The sequence below is a fragment of the Salvelinus fontinalis genome, chromosome 33 (genome assembly GCF_029448725.1).
Source record: "Salvelinus fontinalis isolate EN_2023a chromosome 33, ASM2944872v1, whole genome shotgun sequence".
NCBI classification, from domain to species: Eukaryota; Metazoa; Chordata; class Actinopteri; order Salmoniformes; family Salmonidae; genus Salvelinus; species Salvelinus fontinalis.
This window is the reverse complement of record NC_074697.1, coordinates 9,785,724-9,811,944: the sequence shown is the minus strand read 5'-3', so window position 1 is coordinate 9,811,944 and position 26,221 is coordinate 9,785,724. Positions and strand designations below refer to the sequence as shown.

The window sequence follows — 26,221 nt, the reverse complement described above, 5'->3', positions numbered from 1 at the left end:
TGATGGCCTACCAAAAGGCAAAAGGCCTCATGCGGGGACGGGGACTGAGATTAAAAACATAGGACAAAACACACTTTTTATTTTATTTATTGAACCTTTATTTAACCAGGAAGGGCTCATTGAGATTTAAATCCTGGCCAAGATAGGCAGCACCAAGTCATTACAAAAATTACAGACAAACACCATGAAAAACTACAAGTAATCTAGTAAAAACCATAAAATTCACAAGAGTATAACAAAAATCAAAAACAGCAAATTAAAAACATTGACAGGTCAGGGAATCAGTCTCAAGATCATTCATCAGTGATCTAAAAATACCAATCGGGACAAGTTCTTCCAGTTTAAAAGTATTTTGTAAGGCATTCCAAGACGATGGCGCAGAATACATAAAAGCCCTTTTACCAAATTCAGTTCGGACATTTGGAACAGTTGGCAGGATAAAGTCCAGCGAACGGAGAGTGCCATCACGACGAGAGACAACACTACATAAAGATAGTCCTAAAACGACAACACAACATAAAGATAGTCCTAAAACGACAACACAACATGGCAGCAGCACAACATGGCAGCAGCACAATTTGATAGCTGCACAAAACATGGTACAAACATTATTGTGCACAGACAAACCACAAAGGCAAGAAGGTAGAGACAACAATACATCGTGTGAAGCAGCCACAACTGTCAGTAAGAGTGTCCATGACTGAGTCTATTTCATTTGGGTTTTGGTCAGGTTTCTGGGCAGGATAAGCCACACAGTCGTACAAGAGAAAATATTTTGCACAGACTCTTTTCTTTGATCTATCTGGTCAGCTCTTTCCCTTTTAGGGACTGTTGGCTATGACTTCTTTCAGCCATTTTGCCTGTATTTCTAGCCTGCTGTTTCATCATGAAGACTCCATTATTTCGACCTGAGATTGTATACTTAACTTAGAACATTGAAGCTTTCAGAAATGACACTTGGCTACACTGCAGATCTCTGTGGCTTAGAGGCAGCCTTGGTTACCCTCCTGCACACAGCCCAGAATGTCTGCAGACTGCAGCTCAGACCAAACTATGTTTTCCTCTGAGTTGAAGTGAGGCCGTTGATCTGCTGTTGTAGAGGGTTTCTAATCCCCCAGGAGAGAGGGGAAGACTGCAGGCCAGGCAGGCATAGACACACCACCTAATATACAGCCTAGCCGGATGGTTTCATAACCATGACTACAGCCAGAGATACTCCCGGCATGTGACACCATTCATACAACTTTTTTTTTTCAAACAACTGAATTGGAATGGCTGCATAGCTGGAATTCTTGAGGTGAAAGTGAACACACTTCTTACTAAGTATAGACCTCTATGTACGTGCTATTATGCTGATGTGTAATAATGTATGCTAAGATAGGCGGGTCGTTCCACGAATAGAGTACATTTTGGGTAGTGTAACTTGGTAAAATAAAAATATATAACGGTCTGTCATAAAAAGCACATAAAGATGTATTATAGAGGTCGACCGATTAATCGGAATTTGCCGATTTAATTGGGGCCGATTTCAAGTCTTCATAACGATTGGTAATCGGCATTTTTGGACACCGATCATGGCCGATTACATTGCACTCCACGAGGAGCCTGCATGGCAGGCTGACTACCTGTTATGCGAGTGCAGCAAGGAGCCAAGGTAAGGTGCTAGCTAGCATTAAACGTATCTTATAAAAAACAATCGATCTTAACATAATCGCTAGTTAACTACACATGGTTGATGATATTACTAGATTATCTAGCTTGTCTTGCGTTGCATATAATCGATGCGGTGCCTGTTAATTTATCATTGAATCACAGCCTACTTCGCCAAACGGGTGAATTAACAAGCGCATTCGTGAAAAAAGCACTGTCGTTGCACCAATGTACCTAACCATAAACATCAATGCCTTTCTTAAAATCAATACACAAGTATATATTTTTAAACCTCATATTTAGTTAATATTGCCTGCTAACAATTTCTTTTAACTAGAGAAATTGTGTCACTTCTCTTGCGTTCTGTGCAAGTGGAGTCAGGGTATATGTAGCCGTTTGGGCCGCCTGGCTCGTTGAGAACTGTGTGAAGACTATTTCTTCCTAACAAAGACGGCCAAATCCGCCAAATGGGGGATGATTTAACAAAAGCGCATTTGTGAAAAAAGCACAATCGTTGCACGAATTTACCTAACCATAAACATCAATGCCTTTCTTAAAATCAATACACAGAAGTATATTTTTTTAAACCTGCATATTTAGTTAAAAGAAATCCAGGTTAGCAGGCAATATTAAACTAGAGAAATTGTCACGTCTCTTGCGTTCATTGCACGCAGAGTCAGGGTATATGCAACAGTTTGGGCCGCCTGGCTCGTTGCGAACTAATTTGCCAGAATTTACGTAATTATGACATAACATTGAAGGTTGTGCAATGTAACAGGAATATTTAGATTTATGGATGCCACCCGTTAGATAAAATACGGAACAGTTCCGTATTTCACTGAAAGAATAAACGTTTTGTTTTCGAAATTATAGTTTCTGGATTTTACCATATTAATGACCTAAGGCTTGTATTTCTGTGTGTTATTATGTTATATTTAAGTCTATGATTTGATATTTGATAGAGCAGTCTGACTGAGCGGTGGTAGGCAGCAGCAGACTCGTAAGCATTCATTCAAACAGCACTTTCGTGTGTTTGACAGCAGCTCTTAGCTGTGCTTCAAGCATTGAGCTGTTTATTACTTTAAGCCTATCAACTCCTGACATTAGGCTGGTGTAACCGATGTGAAATGGCTAGCTAGTTAGCGGGGTACGCGCTAGTAGCGTTTCAATCGGTGACATCACTGGCTCTGAGACCTTGAAGTAGTTGTTCCCCTTACTCTGCAAGGGCCGCGGCTTTTGTGGAGCGATGGGTAACGATGCTTCGAGGGTGGCTGTTGTCGATGTGTTCCTGGTTCGAGCCCAGGTAGGGGCGAGGAGAGGGACGGAAGCTATGCTGTTACACTGGCAATACTAAAGTGCCTATTAGAACATCCAATGTCAAAGGTATATGAAATACAAATGGTATAGAGTGAAATAGTCCTATAATTCCTATAATAACTACAACCTAAAACTTCTTACCTGGGAATATTGAAGACTCATGTTAAAAGGAACCACCAGCTTTCATATGTTCTCATGTTCTGAGCAAGGAACTTAAATGTTTTTTTTACATGGCGCATATTGCACTTTTACTTTCTTCTCCAACACTTTGTTTTTGGATTATTTAAACCAATTGAACATGTTTCATTATTTATTTGAGGCTAAATTGATTTTATTGATGTATTATATTAAGTTAAAATTAAAGTGTTCATTCAGTATTGTTGTAATTGTCATTATTACAAATAAATAAATAAAAAAATTGTCAGATTAATCGGTATCGGCTTTTTTGTGACCTCCAATAATTGGTATCGGCGTTGAAAAATCACAATCGGTCAACCTCTAATGTTTTATCATCTCAAGGGGGTAACAAAAAGACTATAGGACATGCCAATAACGTGCCATTAAAGTAACAGGGTTGACCGTAACAGGATTGAGGTTTTCATCTTAAGTTAGCCATTAATCCCCTTGTGATATGGGGAATGGAAGCTTTGTGCAACAGGGAAGGGCAATTCAATGCAAGCTTCCCTCTTCTTCTTCTTTTTTTTTTACATTGTTCAAACATTTCTAGCTCATCTATTAGTAACAGGGTGTTATGTTCAGTTTTCCATCACTTAACACCAGAAAAGAAGAGTAAATGCTATGATTTGACTATTATATTTTCAATGTTTCTTACATATAAAAAAATGAGAGTTCAGTTGACGTAACAGGGTTGACCTTAGAATGATGAACAGGATTAATTGAATCACTAATCATAAAAAAAAATAATCATCTTCAGAAAGGAAAATCAAAGCAACAACATAACTAGGGCTTTACAATGATGGTGAAAACTTGAAGACGTGTTGGGGTTAGATCTTCCCAGGAAAGTCTGAAAAATATGACGAAGGACATGTCAAAATGCAGATTATTATTCATTTTTTATTCATATAAAACCTTATTTACAGAAATGTCCATGTGGTATATATTGAAAGGCACTTCATTAAATGTAATACTAGTTGTAGGCTTTATTCCATACTAAGTAAAGGAAAATAACATTAGGCTAGTAAGGATTTGGATGTTTTGAACACATGGTTCCCTCTGGTCTTTGACTTCTCCCTCACTAGAACTCTACTTCCCTACACACGTGTTGCACTGGGATTGATGACATAACATCAGCACCCTTGTCATTCTGAGTGTTGACAACAATGTGCTGACAACACTCAGGTTACACTGTTGTAAGAAAGCAGCTACCCGCCACAACACAGCCTGGTTATAAATAGCCCCTGTGGTTTTCTGCTGTGAGCAGCAAAGTTCCTAGGCCACAATGTGGATTTGAACAAATGGCTTGCGATGGTTTCAAGGTGGACATCATTTTGGCTGTTGTTAGCCTACCCATAAACTGAAGTGTGTTATAAGCTGATTGACACTAGACTAGAGCTGACCCCATTTAGTTGACTGGTCGATTGTTTGTTTGGTCAATAGGCTGTTGGTCGACCAATATATATTTTTTTGAGCAGTGCCAAATCTAGAAAAATAATTTATGGCACACGAGACACCTGTCTGATTCATACCTGTCTGAGTGGACTAACCCATTGCGGAGGCCTGTCTGAGTGGACTAACCCATTGCGGAGGCTGCGGGGATGGCACACCAGTATCATCAGTAGTACATTTACTGTTATTTCCCATTTCTCATCTACAATGTGTGTTTGGTTATGGTAATTTCTGTTAATTTATTTGATTTATTATTATTATAGTCTTAGTGTTGTCATTGTAGGCGTTGACACGTTGTTTGCAGAGAGCACAACTGAGGCTACACTTGTTAGAAAAAAGTTGTGGTTTATTTCATTCCATTTACGAGTTGTCAGATTATTCATTGTCTTTTGTTTTGCAGCGCTCTTGTCAATCTTGAGTAAGGACATGCACCTGATTACGCATAGAAGTAGGCCTAGACTACCTGGCCTACATGCAAATATAGGCCTATAAATGTGTCCATTTGGGGATTTGATACTATTTCTGATTGTCTTAACCATCACAAAGGAGCTTTTTAAAGAAAAAATGTATTCACATCAAACAGCAAGTAAACAAAGTGTGTTTTTACACCCATAGAGAATGACAGTAGTTCCTCAATGTAGCCTACTTGATACATTTTTTTTTGCGTCTCTCTATCGATTACCACCCCGCATGAAAGGGGGAAAAAATGTCATGCTCTGATCTGGTGGAAAAGTCATAAAATAGGCCTACCTAATTACTTCTTATCCCTTGTGCAAATAGCCTACAACTGTGTCCATGGCAGGGGAATATTTTATGCAATGTTGCAAGTTTGCTAGCACTAGCTTTGGGACATACCAAGTTAATAGTTGATACAATGTTTCAAGTTTCTTGCAGACAGGCCATGCGTAGCCAATGTCATTTATAGGATATTTATTTTTATCAGGATATTTTCTACCTGCAGGCTGCAATGTTTTTATTTGTTGGCCTTATGTAGGCTAGTTTTACATAGTTGGCAATAGCAATAAAAGTTACTTTTAGATTTGTATCATTTTCATTTAGATAGAATTTTGGCTACACCAGCAGCTATTATGTGGCTATTAACCACGTCATTGATTTTGAGATATGAAGACTTTATTATAAATGAAATGAAACTGTTCCACAGAAATGTACATATAAAACTGGCACATGGATTAGTAGAAATTGTAGGAAAACTTGGCACTCCAAATGGAAAAGGTTGCCGACTGCTGGTGTAGCCTTGGCAGAATCTGCAAAGGCAGCAGCAGCGGGCAGGGATAGGAGGAGAACATATTTCTTTTTAGTTTTTTTCTGGGTAGGCTATATTGATCTGTCTCCCTCTTTAGTAGTTTGTGTCTTCATTTTGAATCGCAGTGCTTAAAGCATCAGACAAGCTCAGTAGCCTACATATAGTTGATTTTATTCAAAAAGAGTGTGTCTATATTTGGGAAAAATGTTGTGGACAACCCTACACTAGACCTACTGTGTGGTGTTGGGCGGTTCCTAAATTCTGGTTCCAAAACGTTCCTGCACCATACCGGGGTATACGGTATTACTGACAGTGCACGCAAAGGGCGTTATTTCTTTCCAAACCCCCAAAAATATATACATTATTCTTTTGACACACAAAACAAATTTTGTCAGCAGGGATCTTGATCCAGGAGGAGATTGATTGTCTCTGCTCTAAGAAGCTTGATCTTGCAAGCTAGCCACTTAACCAGTCACTTAACCAGCCACTTAACCAGCCACTTAACCAGCCACTTAACCAGCCACTTAACCAGCCACTTAACCAGCCACTTAGCCAGCCACTTAGCCAGCCACTTAGCCAGCCACTTAGCCAGCCACTTAGCCAGCACGCTAGCAAACCAAATGCATAGGTGGAGCCCTGAGTTGGAAATAATTTATTTTGGCACATCTTGGATAGTGTTACTTATAGTTACAAGCAGTGGCGTAGCTTTAGGGTGCCCCAAACTATTGAAAATGTATACCAGTATACAATATATATGAATTACCGCCCAAGTTCAGGTATTGTTGGGAGCCCTGTACAACTGCTGACTCAAGTTCAACTTGTCTTTTCTCTCTCAGAGCTCTGTCGCATCGATGAGCCTCGGTGCTACGATGAAAATACCATCCTCAGCTTCGAGGCCATCCGCAGTATCCACAAGCAGATGGATGACGATGCTAATGGCAATGTGGATGTGTCAGAGACGGATGGGGTGAGTAGTACCACCAGGTTCCCTACACAATGTGGGCGTGTCAGAGAAGGACTGGATGAGTAGTACCACCAGGTTCCCTACACAATGTGGGCGTGGCAGAGGACTGGGTGAGTAGCACCACCAGGTTCCCTACACAATGTGGGCGTGTCAGAGAAGGACTGGATGAGTAGTACCACCAGGTTCCCTACACAATGTGGGCGTGGCAGAGGACTGGGTGAGTAGTACCACCAGGTTCCCTACACAATGTGGGCGTGTCAGAGAAGGACTGGATGAGTAGTACCACCAGGTTCCCTACACAATGTGGGCGTGGCAGAGGACTGGGTGAGTAGTACCACCAGGTTCCCTACACAATGTGGGCGTGGCAGAGGACTGAGTGAGTAGCACCACCAGGTTCCCTACACAATGTGGGCGTGTCAGAGAAGGACTGGATGAGTAGTACCACCAGGTTCCCTACACAATGTGGGCGTGGCAGAGGACTGGGTGAGTAGCACCACCAGGTTCCCTACACAATGTGGGCGTGTCAGAGAAGGACTGGGTGGGTAGCACCACCAGGTTCCCTACAAAATGTGGGCGTGTCAAAGGACTGGGTGGGTAGCACCACCAGGTTCCCTACACAATGTGGGCGTGTCAGAGAAGTACTGGATGGGTAGCACCACCAGGTTCCCTACACAATGTGGGCGTGTCAGAGAAGGACTGGGTGAGTAGCACCACCAGGTTCCCTACACAATGTGGGCGTGGCAGAGAAGTACTGGGTGGGTAGCACCACCAGGTTCCCTACTTCAATAGCATTTGATAGATTACTGGTGTTTTCATAGTGTGATGTGTTGGAGAGGATGTAGTGCTGCATGTCACCAGCCAAACCTGCCTATGTGAGTCACAGAAAAGTGTCCTGAAGGTATCAGTACTTTAATCCCCTGTCATCCACCAGCAGGGATTCCTTCCGAAGATGGCCACAGATAATGAGATTAGTTAATGGCTGCTCGGTAATGGCTTTTACTTTGCTATTGAAGTTAGTGGTGGATTTGTGCTCCTCCTGCTTCTCATGTTGTAGTGCTGTGCTTGAGTTCACTGAGTAGAAACCCCTGCTGGTTTTTACTATGGTGCTGCAGGAGTTGGCTCCTGTTTTACAGGCTCCTAACCAATTGCTATTTTACCAGCTGCCTCCGGTAAGGCATAGGGTGGTGGTCTGTGTCTGTCAATAACAGCTGGTGCGCAAAATCTAATATTTAGGAAGTCTCAAGGTTTTGCTTGACTGAGTATCTCTTGATAAGCTGTAGACCACACTATTTACCAAGAGAGTTTTCTTCTATTTTTCATATCTGTCTATTTACCACCACAAACCGATGCTGACACTAAGACCGCACTCAACGAGCTGTACAAGGCCAAAAGCAAATAAGAAAATGCTCATCTAGAGGCGGCGCCTAGTGGCCGGGGACTTTAATGCAGGACTTTTTCATTTTACCTAATTTCTACCAGCATGTCACGTGCAACCAGAGAGGGACCATAATTCTATCCTGATTCCTGCTTACAAACAAACGCTAAAGCAGGAAGTACCAGTGAGTCGCTCAATGTGGAAGTGGTCAGATGACGCAAATGCTAAGCTGCAGGACTGTTTTGCTAGCATAGACTAGAATATGTTCCGGTGTTCATCCGATTGCATTGAGGAGTTGACCACATCAGTCATTGGCTTCATCAATAAGTGCATCGATGACGTCGTCCTCACAGTGACTGTACGTATATACCCCAACCAGAAGCCATGGATTACAGGCAATATCTGCACTGAGCTAAAGGGTAAAGCTGGTGCTTTCAAGGAGGGGGACTCTAACCCGGAAGCTTATTAGAAATCCTGCTCTGCCCTGCGAACCAGCAAACAGGCAAGCCGTCAATGCAGGACTAAGATTGATACCTACTACACCGGCTCTGACGCTCGTCGGATGTGGCAGGGCTTGCAAACTATTACGGACTACAAAGTGAAGCCCAGCCGTGTGCTTCCCAGTGACACGACCTTACTAGACGGGCTAAATGACTTCAATGGGCGCTTCGAGGCAAGCAACACTGAAGCATGCATTAGAGCACCAGCTGTTCCGGACAACTGTGTGATCACACTATCCGTAGTAAGACCTTTAAACAGGTCAACATTCACAACGCCGCAGGGCCAGACGGATTACCAGGACGTGTACTCGGAGAATGCGCTAACCAACTGGCAAGTGTCTTCACTGACATTTTCAACCTGTCCCTGACAGTGTCTGTAATACCTACATGTTTCAGGCAGACCACAATAGTCCGTGTGCCCAAGAACTCCAAGGTAACCTTCCTAAATGACTACTGACCTGTAGCACTCACGTCTGTAGCCATGAAGTGCTTTAAAAGATTGGTCATGGATTACATCAACACCATCATCCCAGAAACCCAAGGCCCACTCCAATTCGCATACCGCCCCAACAGATCCACAAATAACACAATCTCTTTTGCACTCCACACTGCCCTTTCCCACCTGGAGAATAGAAACACCTACGTGAGAATGCTGTTCATTGACTACAGCTCAGCGTTCAACACCATAGTACCCGCAAAGCTCATCACTAAGCTAAGGACCCCGGGACTAAACACCTCCCTCTGCAACTGGATCCTGGACTTCCTGACGGGCCGCCCCCAGGTAGTAAGTGTAGGCAACAACACATCTGCCACGCTGATCCTCAACACAGGGGCCTCTCAGGGGTGCATGTTTATTCCCCTCCTGTACTCCCTGTTCACCCATGACTGTGTGGCCAAGCACGACTCCAACACCATCGTTAAGTTTGCCGACGACACAACAATGGTAGGCCTGATCACTGACAACGATGCGACGTCCTATAGGGAGGAGGTCAGAGACCTGGCAGTGTGGTGCCAGGACAACATCTTCCTCAACGTGATCAAGACAAAGGCAGTTATCGTGGACTACAGGAAAGGATGGCCGCTCATGCCCCCATTCAAATGAACAGGGCTGTAGTGGAGCAGGTTAGAAGCTTCAAGTTCCTTGGTGTCGACATCACCGACAAACTATCATGGTCCAAACACACCAAGACAGTTGTGAAGAGGGCACGACAATGCATATTCCCCCCAAGAGACTGAAAAGATTTGTCATGGGTCCTCAAGTCCTCACCATCGAGAGCATCCTGACTGGTTGCATCACCGCCTGGTATGTCAACTGCTCGGCCTCTGACCAGAAGGCCCTACCAAGTACATCACTGGGGCTAAGCTTCCTGCCATCCAAGGCCCTAAAAATGGCCAAAGACTACAGCCACCCTAGTTAGACTGTTCTCTCTGCTAACACACGGCATGCGGTACCTGAGCGCCAAGTCTAGGTCCAAAAGGCTTTTTAACAGCGTCTACCTCCAAGCCATAAGACTGCTGAACAGTAAATCAAATGTCCACCCAGACTATTTGCATTGACCCCCCCCCCCCCTCCTGCTATTCACTGTTTACTTTCTATGCATTGTCACTTTACCCCTACCTACATGTACATATTACCTCAATTACCTTGACTAACCTGTACCTCCGCCTATTGACCTGGTACCGGTGGCCCCTGTATATAGCCTTGTTATTGTTACTCTTTTTTTCTTAACTGCATTGTTATTTAAGGCCTTGTAAGTAAGCATTTCACAGTAAGGTCTACACCTGGGAGTGTTGGGACTTGTCCCGTCCTTTCTGTTGTGTAACCAGTGTCCTGGGCCTCCTCTGGGACTGGGAGAGCTTGGCAAGGCAGCCACAAGCAGCACAGCATGGCCAGGTCAGTCCAGGCATTCCTTCAGTCAGAGAGAAGTCAGGGCTGCAAAAATGACACCTGTGTGGCCTGACCTCGCCTACCCTCCCCGTAGCAGGCTTCCTCTAACACTGCAACCAGTAGTAGAGCAGCCACGACCAGGCTGGGAGAGGAGAGGCCTGTAGGGCAGCCACGACCAGGCTGGGAGAGGAGAGGCCTGTAGGGCAGCCACGACCAGGCTGGGAGAGGAGAGGCCTGTAGGGCAGCCACGACCAGGCTGGGAGAGGAGAGGCCTGTAGGGCAGCCACGACCAGGCTGGGAGAGGAGAGGCCTGTAGGGCAGCCACGACCAGGCTGGGAGAGGAGAGGCCTGTAGGGCAGCCACGACCAGGCTGGGAGGGGAGAGGCCTGTAGGGCAGCCACGACCAGGCTGGGAGGCCTGTAGGGCAGCCACGACCAGGCTGGGAGGCCTGTAGGGCAGCCATGACCAGGCTGGGAGGCCTGTAGGGCAGCCACGACCAGGCTGGGAGGCCTGTAGGGCAGCCACGACCAGGCTGGGAGGCCTGTAGGGCAGCCACGACCAGGCTGGGAGGCCTGTAGGGCAGCCACGACCAGGCTGGGAGGCCTGTAGGGCAGCCACGACCAGGCTGGGAGAGGAGAGGCCTGTAGGGCAGCCACGACCAGGCTGGGAGAGGAGAGGCCTGTAGGGCAGCCACGACCAGGCTGGGAGAGGAGAGGCCTGTAGGGCAGCCACGACCAGGCTGGGAGAGGAGAGGCCTGTAGGGCAGCCACGACCAGGCTGGGAGAGGAGAGGCCTGTAGGGCAGCCACGACCAGGCTGGGAGAGGAGAGGCCTGTAGGGCAGCCACGACCAGGCTGGGAGAGGAGAGGACTGTAGGGCAGCCACGACCAGGCTGGGAGGGGAGAGGCCTGTAGGGCGACCAGGCTGGGAGAGGCGAGGCCTGTAGGGCGACCAGGCTGGGAGAGGCGAGGCCTGTAGGGCGACCAGGCTGGGAGAGGAGAGGCCTGTAGGGCAGCCACGACCAGGCTGGGAGAGGAGAGGCTTTTAGGGCAGCCACGACCAGGCTGGGAGAGGAGAGGGCTGTAGGGCAGCCACGACCAGGCTGGGAGAGGAGAGGGCTGTAGGGCAGCCACGACCAGGCTGGGAGAGGAGAGGGCTGTAGGGCAGCCACGACCAGGCTGGGAGGGGCGAGGCCTGTAGGGCGACCAGGCTGGGAGAGGCGAGGCCTGTAGGGCGACCAGGCTGGGAGAGGCGAGGCCTGTAGGGCGACCAGGCTGGGAGAGGAGAGGCCTGTAGGGCAGCCATGACCAGGCTGATAGAGGCGAGGCCCACCTCAGGAGGCTCTGGTCTGGGCTAGAGCTGTCTTCCACTGCAGCTTCTTCTGCAGGGGCTAAGCAGTTTGAGAAGGAGACATTAGCTCTGCAGACATCCCTGAAGCAGCCAGCCTGTGAAATAAGCACATATCTCCAGTGTCAGTCCTGGCTCAGAGCCAACACTGAGAAAAGCGGAACAAGACATGTAGAGTGCTTGGACCGAAACAGCTCTGATGCCTGGGATCTTCTTAGAGAAAGAAAAATGTTATGATCATGTTTAAACATTTTTTTTGTATTTTATTAGGATCTCCATTAGCTGTTGCAAAAGCAGACGCTACTCTTCCTGGAGTCGACACAAAACATGAAACATCATAATACAGAACATTAATAGACAAGCTCAAGGACAGAACTACATACGTTTAAAGTGGCGCAGCGGTCTAAGGCAATGCGTCTCAGTGCTTTAAGCGTCACTACAGAAGATTCCAGGCTGTATCACAACCGGTTGTGATTGAGAGTCCCGTAGGGCGGCGCACAATTGGCCCAGTCGTCTGGGTTTGGACCGGTGTAGGCCGTCATTGTAAAAAATAATTTGTTTTTAACTGACTTGCCAAGTTAAATAAAAATATAAAGCTGAGATGATTGAAACAGCATGTTGCAGCTAAATAACACACCGGACCAGGATTTTTTAAAACATCATCTATCTGGCTACATTGTCAAAGAAACGGTATGATTTATTGCCTGATTGATTGTGAGTGTCCGTCCTGTAGTGAAAACCACCCACACTAAGCTCTGAAGAAGGAAAATCAGCATCATGGCTTGTCCTGCGCCCATGTTCTTTGAGATGTTCTTTGTGGGGGCGTGTGTGTCGTACAGCAGCCAAGCTTCTTCCTCCCAGTGATAACAGCATGGGGGCTGGCTAGCGATGGATGAAACATCATGTCATCTAAGCCCTTTTGCTGTGCTTCTATGTCGTTGCTCAAGAGAACTGGACACTTAATGTGTCCGATATTACTTAGAGTAGGCTCTTTTAGATTGAAAGATTGGTGAGTGTTTAGACGAGAAGAGGAACACCTGATTTCCTGTTTGTGTTTCTCATCAAATAATGATCTATTGTCCACTGCTGTTAGAAATGGAGTTATAGGTTTGTAGATTCAATCACAGGATCTCAGGCCAGTAAAGCTTCAGTGTAAAATATTATACATGTACATGGCCAAACGTATAGATCTTTATTGACATTCACTTGATGAGACAATGTCTAGGTCTTAACTGTCATTCAGTCGCAAAAGGCTATTTGTTTTCTAGCCCCTTCTCAGTGTGTGTGGTGTGAATAAAGCATAGTGTTCCTGGCTGTTCCATTAATGCTAGGCTCCTCTCTACTGCACACTGTACTACAGTAACAAGGCTGGGTGCACACAGTGAAGTGAGCCTGGTCTGCAGCAGTAAGCTTAGCTGTCTGACTCTGCAGGCGGGGGAAGGCTCAGGGCATGCCTCTATTGGTTATTCTCTGAGCACGCTGTACAGAGATCTTTTTATCCTTCCCTGCTATAGCTGACACTTTGCACTCTCTTAGGTTTACCTCAGCCTTGATGTAACGGTTTGATTCCACCATCTATAAGTGACAGGCCACATAATCTTTTTGGCTGCATTGATTGATACCTCCCCTGTTCTATCTTCACTTCTCTCTCTTACCTGCTCTCTGTCTTCCCTTCTGTCTCCCTCCATGTGACCCTGGCGACCTCCAGTTCCTGAGGGAGGACCTGAACTACCACGATCCCAAAGCCAAGCACAACAGTTTCCACGGAGACGACCAGTTCATCAGTGTGGAAGACCTGTGGAATACCTGGAAGGGTTCTAAAGGTGCTGGAACTACGCTGTAACTAACGCCGTGGTGTTACAGGAGCCTCCCGTTCTGTCTCTGCTCTCTACAGGCTAGCAGTACAAACAGGTCTCCCCTCCAGGCACGCTGCCCCACTTAGTGCATCCGTGTGCATATAAGAGAGTCTCAGACGATGAATCTCTGTCAGTACACTGTGTTCTGTGTTCTCCTCAAGGGAGCGCTGCTCTGTCCGTCCAGCCCTCCTTGTTTGAGGTCTCACTGCTGACTGACACCATGTTAGCTACAGTACCAGTCAAAAGTTTGAACACACCTACTCATTTCAGAGTTCTTCTAAATGTTTTACTATTTTCAACATTGTAGAATAATAGTGAAGACATCAAAACTATGAAATAACACATGGAATAATTTAACCAAAAAAGTGATAAACAAATCAAAATATATTTATATTTGAGATTCTTCAAAGTATTCACCCTTTCCCTTGATGACAGCTTTGCACACTTTTGGCATTCTCTCAACCAGCTTCATGAAGTAGTCACCTGGAATGCATTTCAATTAACAGGTGTGCCTTGTTGACATTTTATTTGTGGAATTTCTTTCCTTAATGCGTTTGAGCCAATCAGTTGTGTTGTGACAAGGTAGGGGTTGGTATACAGAAGATAGCCCTGTGTGGTACAATTCCATATTATGGCAAGAACAGCTCAAAGAAAAAAAACTGGCCATTCAATAGTTTAAGACATGAAGGTCAGTCAATCCGGAAAATTTCAAGAACTTTGAAAATTTCTTCAAGTACAGTCGCAAAAACCAGCAAGCGCTATGATGAAACGGGATCTCATGAGTACCGCCACAGGACAGGAAGACGCAGAGTTACCTCTGCTGCAGAGGATAAGTTCATTAGATAACCCAGCCTCAGAAATTGCAGCCCAAATAAATGCTTCAGAGTTCAAGTAACAGACACATCTCAACATCAACTGTTCAGAGGAGACTGTGTGAATCAGACCTTCATGGTTGAATTGCTGCAAAGAAACCACCATAAAGGACTCCAATAAGAAGAAGAGACTTGCTTTGGCCATGAATCACGAGCAATGGACATTAGACCGGTGGAAATCTGTCCTTTTGGTCTGATGAGTCCAAATTTGAGATTTCTGGTTCCAAATGCCGTGTCTTTGTGAGACGCAGATGACGTGAACAGATGATCTCCGTTTGTGTGGTTCCCACCGTGAAGCATGGAGGAGGAGGTGTGATGGTGTGGGGGTGCATTGCTGGTGAAACTGTTTGTGATTTATTTAGAATTACAAGCACACTTAACCAGCATGGCTACCACAGCATTCTGCAGTGATACGCCATCCCATCTGGTTTGCGCTTAGTGGGACTATCATTTGTTTTTTCAACAGGACAATGAACCAACACACCTCCAGCCTGTGTAAGGGCTATTTGACCAAGGAGAGTGATGGAGTGCTACATCAGATGACCTGGCTTGCACAATCACCCGACCTCAACCCAATTGAGATGAGTTGGGCCACAGAGTGAAGGAAAAGCAGCTTACAAGTGCTCAGCATATATGGGAACTCCTTCAAGACTGTTGGAAAAGCATTCCAGGTGAAGTTGGTTGAGAGAATGCTACGAGTGTGCAAAGCTGTCATAAAGGCTGGCTACTTTGAGGAATATAAAATCTTAAAATAAATGTTGATTTAACACTTTTTTTGGTTACTACTTGATTCCATATGTGTTATTTCATAGTGTTGATGTCTTCACTATTATTCTACAATATAGTAAAAATAAAGAAAGTCCCTTGAATGAGTAGGTGTGTCCAAACCTTTGACTGGTACTGCATATCAGAACCCTTCCCTGCTGTTCTGAGCCTCCCTGTGCTTTGTACTGTCTGTTTTAAAGCACTGCGTTGTTTTTACATTTGTATCATCAGTAATTAGATATCGATTGAAAGCTTAGATTTTCTGTCTGGTTACTGTATAGGTAATGGAGAGTATTTTCTCAGCCTCTCTGCAGTTAGGCTGCCCAGCCAGAGTAGTCAAACGTATCAGTTGGTATGTCATCATAGTCAAGTGAAGTGCAGACCACTTAGCAGCTCAAGCATCCTGGCAGAGGGTGACTAGTGTACCTTTCATCAGAACATACACACACAGATAACAACCATCCACACTGATGTACCAGCTACGCCTCCCTCTCCTTGACCTGCTGGCATTACACTCACTACTCTTTGTCCCTTACCCCTCCTTCCTCCCTCTCTCTTTATCTGTCTCTCTCATTCCACCCTCCCCTCTCCCTACCTCTCTTCTGTCCCCCATCTCTCCAACCCCCCCCCCCCCCCCCCTTTCCGTTTCCCTCTCTGGTTGTGTTTGAGTCTCTGCATTGCAGCTTCCTGTCAGGGGGTGCTCAGAGTGGAGGTTTGGAGCCAGGAAACTGCAGAAGCACATTAACCAAGCTAGCTAGTCAGCCTGAGCCCACAACAAACCTCACTGCTGCTGTCTCCCTGCCAGTCCCGTCTCCCTTCCTCTGGCTTTTATTGAGAGATGGCCAACGTGCGTAGCTACATTTAAGTGTGTTATGATAGAGGATACCTATAAGGGTTTTTGGATATACTCGTCTCACGGCGACGCTCATAAATTATAAAGCAGAGTCAAATGTTCTTTCTCTGTGTGTGGGTCTGCGTTGCCTCAACGTTGGCATATAACCAGTGATGGAGATTACTGAGGCTGAAACGAGAGTCTTTAGAGAGAGTTGAGAAGCAAGGATAGTGTGGTAATATCATGTTTGTGTATTGCAGTGTACAACTGGACAGTGGACGATGTGGTGTTGTGGCTCACCCACGTGGAGCTGCCGCAGTATGTGGACGCCTTCCGTAAGATGCACTTCAACGGTACCATTATGCCCAGGTAAGTTACCCCACAGGGTCCTTCCTACCAACCCTCCTATTCTCCCCCAATCTTCCTTTAACTGCACTGTAGAGTCTCAATCTGTCCGTTTCCTTCAGGCTGGCTGTGAAGAACGCCACTCTGACAGTGTCCATTCTGAAGATGCTGGATCGCAGCCATGTTCAGAAGCTGCAGCTCAAGGCCTTGGACACTGTGTTGTTTGGAGCCCCACTCAGTAAGTGGATTATTATTATTATTATTATTATTATTATTTTTTTTTTTTTACAATTACATTACCTGTTAGCGTTAGTAGTGTGTTTAACTTTCACCCAGACCGATAAAAGAGGATTTCTGTTAGATACTGAAGCGACTGTTTGTGAATGTAATTATAAGAGGAAGAACAGTGTCTGGTCTGTTTGTCTCTCCAAAGGGAGACAGTTGGGAAAACAACTCCAAAATGTGTTCATTAGTCTCAAGCAGCAGGTTGGCAGTGCTGGTAAATCTGTTCTTGTCAAGTTGTAATGTCACATGCACAAGTTAAATGTCGTTATTGCAAGCTATAAACCCAACAATGCAGTAACCAAGAACAATGTAATACTAAAAATAACATAGAACAAAAATAAGAAATAAGCCCCTCCCCCTATATGTTTTAGTTAATCATTTGGACTACCTGCAGTCAGCCTTCTTGCTGCAGCATAGAATACAGTGAATCAGTATGATCCATTTCAATTCTGCTACAATGTCCTCTGATAAATAACATAATTTCATGAGTATCACCAGGGTTACTCTGAGGCCAGAAACCACCATGGTTTCCCCTAAAGTAAGTGAAGTCTTCTTTAGAAAGGCTATTCTGTAGTGCTCTGTGTGCCATACCACAAGCTTTTCCAGCCTCAGCAGAGAGAGAGCATTACTATTGAAGAGGAAGTGAGTTGATGCTCAGGCTGAGCTACTCTGTATACTAGGCACACACCTTTGGCACACTGACACAAACACACCACATCTTTAGGATCCTATAAAATCGCACCTCTGGCGCACTGAGACAAACACACCACACCTCTAGGGCCCTATAAAATCGCACCTCTGGCGCACTGAGACAAACACACCACACCTCTAGGGCCCTATAAAATCGCACCTCTGGCGCACTGAGACAAACACACCACACCTCTAGTGCCCTATAAAATTGCTGTTGTGGACAGAATCATTGAATCCAGACATTAAAATGGAATTCAATAATAAATGTATTGAACTTATTAGAAACGAATTTGCCCAAGATAATCATAAAACAAAATGCATCAGTGAATCATATATTCCTGTAACTTTTTGAAACACAGGAATTCCCCTGTCTGTGTGTGTCTACTTTGTGTAGCCGTTAGCGATGATGCTAATGATAACTATCTTCTGGTAGAGATGGAAAGGCTTTCCCAAAAACCTTCTCAATTAAATGTTAACTCCAAAGTAGCCTACCTGGCAGAATGAGATCAGGATTATTTTCCTCAATCCAGTGGCCATTTGGTTTGTCAACTCTGCAATCACATGAGTGATACAGGAACATTGCTAACCAAACAACGGTCTCTTGCTTGTGCACACTTTCATTAACGAGGTGCATATCCTAACCTGGCACTAAGTCCTACCAGTTATGGAGTTAAAAGCACCTGCACTGTGTGAAAGCCGTTAGACAGGACAGGAAACAGAATGTGCCCGTTGTAGTTATGTGGAGCATGATTTGTCGTTCCCACAGCAACCCTGGGCCTGGTGAAGCAGGAAACACGCAGCAGTTGGTTGCTGACAGCTATCTCACAGTGACATAGTTCAGCATGTTGTAACAGCCCCAGAGGCTGCTGCTGTATCAGTGGTTGGTAGACACACCAGTTTCCCCCGTTTTTGTTTTCCTACTGGAAATGTATGTTGGTCATTCCTGTCAGACTGGCCCTGGGGCTTGGGAGAACCTGCTGATGTCATGTCACCACCAGACGAGGTGGTTCCTGGGAATCGTACCAGTGGGTTAGCTCTGGGGAGGGAAGGAGAACCTGATGTCTCACATTCTGGGGCTGCAGTGTGTGTGTGTGCACGTGTGTTTCACTATACTTGTGGGGACCAATAGTCTTCACAAGAATAGTCAACAAACAACAATTTGGGAAAATAAGATGTTGAATGGGACTGAATTGTGCGTCCCCACAAGGTTAGTTATACAAGACTGTGTTTTCTGCCTGATTCCGTTTTCTCTGTTTTTCCCCAGTTTAAAAAAATATCTAATAAATGTATATTTTTGGGTGTAGAACAAGAATCCCTGGTGAGATTATGTAAGGAAACCAGAATATGAATGCGCCCTAGTCCTTCCTCTGGCCTTGAAGTTCTGTCTGCTCTGCTCTCCATACTAGAGAAAGAAGAGGACACTGTGCAGAGAGGGGAAAGATAGAGTCAGGGGGAGGGGATTGGGGGGGGGGGGGGGATTTGGGTTGTTTTATAGGAAGGTTGCAGCAGGATAAGGGAGAGTTAGGGGTCTGTGTCTGGCATGTATCATTGTGCGTGTGTTTAGTGAAGAGTCTCAGCTGGAGGAAGAGAGGTCGTCTGGAGATGACAGCCTGAGCCTAAAGCCACAGGTCCTGCTGATAGTCCCACAGACTGGCTGTGCACAGCAGCAGCACTTTAAGACACATTTCACAATGGGCCCCATCAAAAATGGACACTTCTCCTTGTCTTAATGGCTGACGCATTTATCAAAGTGGACCCGTTCCACAGCCCTTTTTCACAACCTATTAGATGCAACTGGACTGTTCACCTGAAGGAGAACCGAGAAAGACCGGTTTGAGCCAAGTCGTTCCCAGTCTAATGGTCAGTTAGACCTGTCACTTTGGACTTTCTAGCCAACATTCCTGCTAATCAGCGACGTGTTTTCAGACAAAGAAAAAGCTAATGGATTGTGTTAGCCGTAGGTCTTTTCCTCTAGCTATCTGCCAAAAATGACATCATTTGGTGTTTTTTTGTTGATGGTGGTGGAAAACTGTCTCAGGCGTCGCTCCAGAATCTCCCACAAGTGTTCAATTGTGTTGAGATCTGGTGACTGAGACACACACACACCTTAATGAGACCAGTCTTTCAAAGTCACTGAGATCTCTTCTAGCCATAGTACTGGGTACTTTTATACGTGACCATAAGCATGATGTAATGTTAACTGCCTATTTAAATCAGGAACCACACTTGCTTTCAATATACTTTGTATCCCTCATTTACTGAAAGGTTTCCTTATTCTGGCAGTTACCGGTTTTATTCTGGCAGTTACCGGTTTTATTCTGGCAGTTACCCGTTTTATTCTGGCAGTTACCCGTTTTATTCTGGCAGTTACCCGTTTTATTCTGGCAGTTACCCGTTTTATTCTGGCAGTTACCCGTTTTATTCTGGCAGTTACCCGTTTTATTCTGGCAGTTACCTGTGCCTGTTTGTGTGTTGAACTGGTTGTATTCAACTACCAGTAATTGAACTGTAGCAACAGGAGATGCAAATGATTTAGTTGAGGATGTCCATAGGGATCAGATATTTCTCTGCAGTGTCTGGTCTTCCACAGACGAAGAGTTGAATTCTAATGCTGCAGACCCAAGACAAATGGATAGCGAAGACGCTGAAATTCAATATCATGTCAGCAATGCGAGAGGGAGTTGTTTTCCTGCGGGAGGGAACAGATGATTGGCCTGATGTATATTAGATAATACTAATATTAGAAACCATGTTGTCTCTCCTGTGTGTTGGACATAAGACTGTAAAATCAATAGCAAATCAGCATAGTGATTTTTAATTTAGGAAAATCTGTTCCCAAGTATTCCCATGAATAAATAGAGGGATATGTGATCGTATCCCATTGTAATCGAGGTTTGAAATTTCTCAGTTTTGATCAAATACTATATCTGTTTGGGATTATAGTGGTACATATGCAGCGTACAAATGATTTAGAACTATGTTCTGGCCCCCGAACATCTGCTCAAGGGATAATCGGCCCAGGGCTGAGTGTGATTGGGGACCCCTGCCCTAGAGCTTTATAAGGGAAAAGCCTAGGCCATTCTCATGTGGTTCACCTTGTTGCTGTAACACTGGTCTGACACCAGTCTAGTCATAAATGTTCTTCACTATCCGGCCAAGTTCTGCTGTTAATGGCCAACTGTGTTTGTACTGGATTGTGTAGGCAAGGCTACAAGAGCCCACACACACAGCTCTTGACTGATGACAGAGGGCAAGAAAACATTGCTGGCCTAATGAGCACATTACCATGCATCATTACTCTACATCAATAACCTATGTCGGTGACACGAAAGGAAGCCTTGTGTCAGCGTGGAGGTTGTTCTTCTGTGAGGCGAAGGGAGGTCTTTTGTTCCTTGTCAATAACAGCCAGCTGAGAGAGCTTAGTGTGTAAGGCTTGTTTGTAAGTTGGCACGCCCTCTATGCGCCAGTATAGAGAGATGCCAGGCCCAGGCTTTAGCTGACACTTCACTTCCTCTTTTGTTTCCCTCCAGGACATAAGTGCTGTGCTTGCTAAGAGATCATGCTATGTGTTAGCTCAGATCTTGTCCCTTTACAAGGCCCTACGATGGATCGGCCTTCACAGCTTTAAGAGAATGGGCTTTGTAGTCTTCATCTCTCTGTGCTTTAAGGATGATGGATGGATCACGTCTAAGGCCTCTTGGCTGATTTTACATGAGGGTTAGTTGCTGCCTGCCTGATTGGCGTCCTGGCAGTGACTGTGAGGAATGGGACTGTTCTGAATCCATTAGGATGGCAACATTATGACAGAGGACATTCACACCTCTCTACACGGGCCAAACCGCTTGTCCCCAGAGGACAGGGAGGGCAAGACCGAGGCTGTCGGGGCCGGGCCTTTGATTCGTCGCCTCTCATATAAATAGTGTGTTAATCTGCCTTTACCTTGGTCTTTTAGCCTGGTGCCTCCTCAACGCATCCCAACCTCAACCGCACATCTCTCTTGGCGAGACCTCGCCACAGTACCATGACTTGAGTTCATTCAGTTTCACACACTTTCACAACATTAGTTCACCACCAATGAGTTTTGTTGGATGAAGGGACAATCTGAAAACAATATGTATTATTTTCTATGTCTCTGCATCCAGTATGAAGGAGGTTAAAGAGTTTTGCGAGCTAATGCTAAATTGCGTTAGCGCAATGATTGGAAGCCTATGGTATCTGCTAGCATACTAGCTGTTACCATAAACTTACAATCTTTGTGCTAAGGCTAGGGGAAGGACATAAAGGTCTTCATTGCCAAAATCCTGAAGTATACCTTTTAACCTAACACTTCTCTCTCTCCCCAGTGAACACTCATAACCACCTGAAGGACTTCATGCTGGTGGTGTCCATAGTGATCGGCATTGGAGGCTGCTGGTTCGCCTACATCCAGAACCGTTACTCCAAGGACCACATGAAGAAGATGATGACGGACCTGGATGGCCTACAGAGGGCTGAGCAGAGCCTGCATGATCTGCAGAAAAAGTGAGTTTGTCTTTCCCTTCAACCACTGTACCTGAGGAAGCAGGCCCATAGTAGCCCATAGAAGTAGTGACTCTGAATGATGTCATTATCCACTGGCTTGACGTCGTGGTGGCTTGACGTCGCGGTGGCTTGACGTCGCGGTGGCTTGACGTCGCGGTGGCTTGACGTCGCGGTGGCTTGACGTCGCGGTGGCTTGACGAGAACTTGGGGACAGTCAGTGTTCATTTGGTCAGGAATTGGCAGAATAAACATGTTTTTCAGGTGTGTCATATTGAAGCCACTCCATGATACAACAGAAACAGGAAGTGAAGGTTTAACTGGTCTGAAGCCATCAGTTGAGTTCCTCATTCAGAGCTCATTCTAGAGATTGCTGCAGGAATTATGCAAGAGGACAAAATATCCTGTCCGCACATTGTGGAACTGTTCTCTATGGAATATCATTGAAGATTCTCTGAAGTAAGTCTCACAGCTGATCACAAGAGGGACTTGGTATCAACTGTCCTTGAAAATTATTTTTTTATGATTATTCCGCAAATATCTTTTGAAATCTGAGCTAGCATATGGCCCTCTCTAAGCTTCTATCCTGGTTCTGTCACTACAGAGCTCAACTCCCCTTCCTCCTCTGTGGCCCTCTCTCTCTGTACTGGTTCTGTCACTACAGAGCTCAACTCCCCTTCCTCCTCTGTGGCCCTCTCTCTCTGTACTGGTTCTGTCACTACAGAGCTCAACTCCCCTTCCTCCTCTGTGGCTCTTTCTCTCTGTACTGGTTCTGTCACTACAGAGCTCAACTCCCCTTCCTCCTCTGTGGCTCTTTCTCTCTGTCCTGGTTCTGTCACTACAGAGCTCAACTCCCCTTCCTCCTCTGTCACTACAGTATCACGTATGTCTCTCACTAGTATTATAGTACACCGCACAGCTGCTTTGGTGGGGTGTGTTTGTGTGTTGTAACAGGGGAGTAGAAAGTATGTCTCGCAGCACAGTGTATTGTTCCTGTTGAATACAGACCAACAGGCTCATTCTCCATTCTATGGCATGGCGACAAGCCAGGAGGTTCAAATTATCCTTCCCCCTGGCAGGAGGTTCAAATTATCCTTCCCCCTGGCAGGAGGTTCAAATTCTCCTTCCCCCTGGCAGGAGGTTCAAATTCTCCTTCCCCCTGGCTGGAGGTTCAAATTCTCCTTCCCCCTGGCTGGAGGTTCAAATTCTCCTTCCCCCTGGCAGGAGGTTCCAATTCTCCTTCCCCCTGGCAGGAGGTTCCAATTCTCCTTCCCCCTGGCAGGAGGTTCAAATTCTCCTTCCCCCTGGCAGGAGGTTCAAATTCTCCTTCCCCCTGGCAGGAGGTTCAAATTCTCCTTCCCCCTTGGCAGGAGGTTCAAATTCTCCTTCCCCCTTGGCAGGAGGTTCAAATTCTCCTTCCCCCTTGGCAGGAGGTTCAAATTCTCCTTCCCCCTTGGCAGGAGGTTCAAATTCTCCTTCCCCCTTGGCAGGAGGTTCAAATTCTCCTTCCCCCTTGGCAGGAGGTTCAAATTCTCCTTCCCCCTTGGCAGGAGGTTCAAATTCTCCTTCCCCCTTGGCAGGAGGTTCAAATTCTCCTTCCCCCTTGGCAGGAGGTTCAAATTCTCCTCCCCCTAGCAGGAGGTTCAAATTCTCCTCCCCCTAGCAGGAGGATCAAATTCTCCTCCCCCTGGCAGACAGACTGCTTTGCTGACCACCCCTTTTTGATGCTGTAGTCTAGGCTTGGGCAATACCACGGTGTATGATATAAACTGTTTATTTCGAAATACCGACTTTATGATTTTCAATACCATTTAAAAACGTGCTATGCCACGTTTACATATAAATCTAAGATGTGATAAAATAAATGATATCCAGCTCAGGGCTCAAGCTATTCATTTGGTGTGCTAAGTGGCTAGATGTCAGCTATTCATTTGGTTTGCTAAGTGGCTAGATGTCTGCTATTCATTTGGTTTGCTAAGTGGCTAGATGTCTGCTATTCATTTGGTTTGCTAAGTGGCTAGATGTCTGCTATTCATTTGGTTTGCTAAGTGGCTAGATGTCAGCTATTCATTTGGTTTGCTAAGTGGCTAGATGTCAGCTATGTATTTGGTTTGCTAAGTGGCTAGATGTCAGCTATGCATTTGGTTTGCTAAGTGGCTAGATGTCAGCTATGCATTTGGTTTGCTAAGTGGCTAGATGTCTGCTATGCATTTGGTTTGCTAAGTGGCTAGATGTCTGCTATGCATTTGGTTTGCTAAGTGGCTAGATGTCTGCTATGCATTTGGTTTGCTAAGTGGCTAGTTGTCAGCTATGCATTTGGTTTGCTAAGTGGCTAGATGTCTGCTATTCATTTGGTTTGCTAAGTGGCTAGATGTCAGCTATGCATTTGGTTTGCTAAGTGGCTAGATGTCAGCTATGCATTTGGTTTGCTAAGTGGCTAGATGTCAGCTATGCATTTGGTTTGCTAAGTGGCTAGATGTCTGCTATGCGTTTGGTTTGCTAAGTGGCTAGGTGTCTACTATGCGTTTGGTTTGCTAAGTGGCTAGATGTCTGCTATGCATTTGGTTTGCTAAGTGGCTAGATGTCTGCTATGCATTAGGTTTGCTAAGTGGCTAGATGTCGGCTATGCATTTGGTTTGCTAAGTGGCTAGGTCTTGGCTATGCATTTGTTTTGCTAAGTGGCTAGATGTCAGCTATTCATTTGGTTTGCTAAGTGGCTAGATGTCAGCTATGCATTTGGTTTGCTAAGTGGCTAGATGTCAGCTATGCATTTGGTTTGCTAAGTGGCTAGATGTCTGCTATGCATTTGGTTTGCTAAGTGGCTAGATGTCTGCTATGCATTTGGTTTGCTAAGTGGCTAGATGTCAGCTATGCATTTGGTTTGCTAAGTGGCTAGATGTCAGCTATGCATTTGGTTTGCTAAGTGGCTAGATGTCAGCTATGCATTTGGTTTGCTAAGTGGCTAGATGTCTGCTATGCGTTTGGTTTGCTAAGTGGCTAGGTGTCTACTATGCGTTTGGTTTGCTAAGTGGCTAGATGTCTGCTATGCATTTGGTTTGCTAAGTGGCTAGATGTCTGCTATGCATTAGGTTTGCTAAGTGGCTAGATGTCGGCTATGCATTTGGTTTGCTAAGTGGCTAGGTCTTGGCTATGCATTTGTTTTGCTAAGTGGCTAGATGTCAGCTATTCATTTGGTTTGCTAAGTGGCTAGATGTCAGCTATGCATTTGGTTTGCTAAGTGGCTAGATGTCAGCTATGCATTTGGTTTGCTAAGTGGCTAGATGTCTGCTATGCATTTGGTTTGCTAAGTGGCTAGATGTCTGCTATGCATTTGGTTTGCTAAGTGGCTAGATGTCTGCTATGCATTTGGTTTGCTAAGTGGCTAGTTGTCAGCTATGCATTTGGTTTGCTAAGTGGCTAGATGTCTGCTATTCATTTGGTTTGCTAAGTGGCTAGATGTCTGCTATTCATTTGGTTTGCTAAGTGGCTAGATGTCTGCTATGCATTTGGTTTGCTAAGTGGCTAGATGTCTGCTATGCATTTGGTTTGCTAAGTGGCTAGATGTCTGCTATGCATTTGGTTTGCTAAGTGGCTAGATGTCTGCTATGCATTTGGTTTGCTAAGTGGCTAGATGTCTGCTATGCATTTGGTTTGCTAAGTGGCTAGATGTCTGCTATGCATTTGGTTTGCTAAGTGGCTAGATGTCTGCTATGCATTTGGTTTGCTAAGTGGCTAGATGTCTGCTATGCATTTGGTTTGCTAAGTGGCTAGATGTCTGCTATGCATTTGGTTTGCTAAGTGGCTAGATGTCTGCTATGCATTTGGTTTGCTAAGTGGCTAGGTCTTGGCTATGCATTTGGTTTGCTAAGTGGCTAGATGTCTGCTATGCATTTGGTTTGCTAAGTGGCTAGATGTCGGCTATGCATTTGGTTTTTTCTAAGTGGCTAGGTCTTGGCTATGCATTTGGTTTGCTAAGTGGCTAGGTCTTGGCTATGCATTTGGTTTGCTAAGTGGCTAGATGTCAGCTATGTATTTGGTTTGCTAAGTGGCTAGATGTCAGCTATGTATTTGGTTTGCTAAGTGGCTAGATGTCAGCTATGCATTTGGTTTGCTAAGTGGCTAGATGTC

General features: G+C 45.3%; 1 protein-coding gene across 4 annotated transcripts in view; it reads left to right on the top strand.

Annotated features, from left to right (window-relative positions):
* LOC129832544 (stromal interaction molecule 1-like) overlaps positions 1–26,221 on the top strand; it is an 80,719-nt gene that overhangs the window by 10,055 nt on the left and 44,443 nt on the right. For all 4 annotated transcript variants that reach the window (XM_055896688.1, XM_055896689.1, XM_055896686.1 and 1 more), the window contains exons 3-7: positions 6,694–6,824; positions 13,639–13,753; positions 16,516–16,624; positions 16,723–16,838; positions 21,919–22,096. In XM_055896688.1, coding sequence (XP_055752663.1) covers positions 6,694–6,824; positions 13,639–13,753; positions 16,516–16,624; positions 16,723–16,838; positions 21,919–22,096 — 649 coding nt within the window. The remainder of the gene's footprint in view (positions 1–6,693; positions 6,825–13,638; positions 13,754–16,515; positions 16,625–16,722; positions 16,839–21,918; positions 22,097–26,221) is intronic.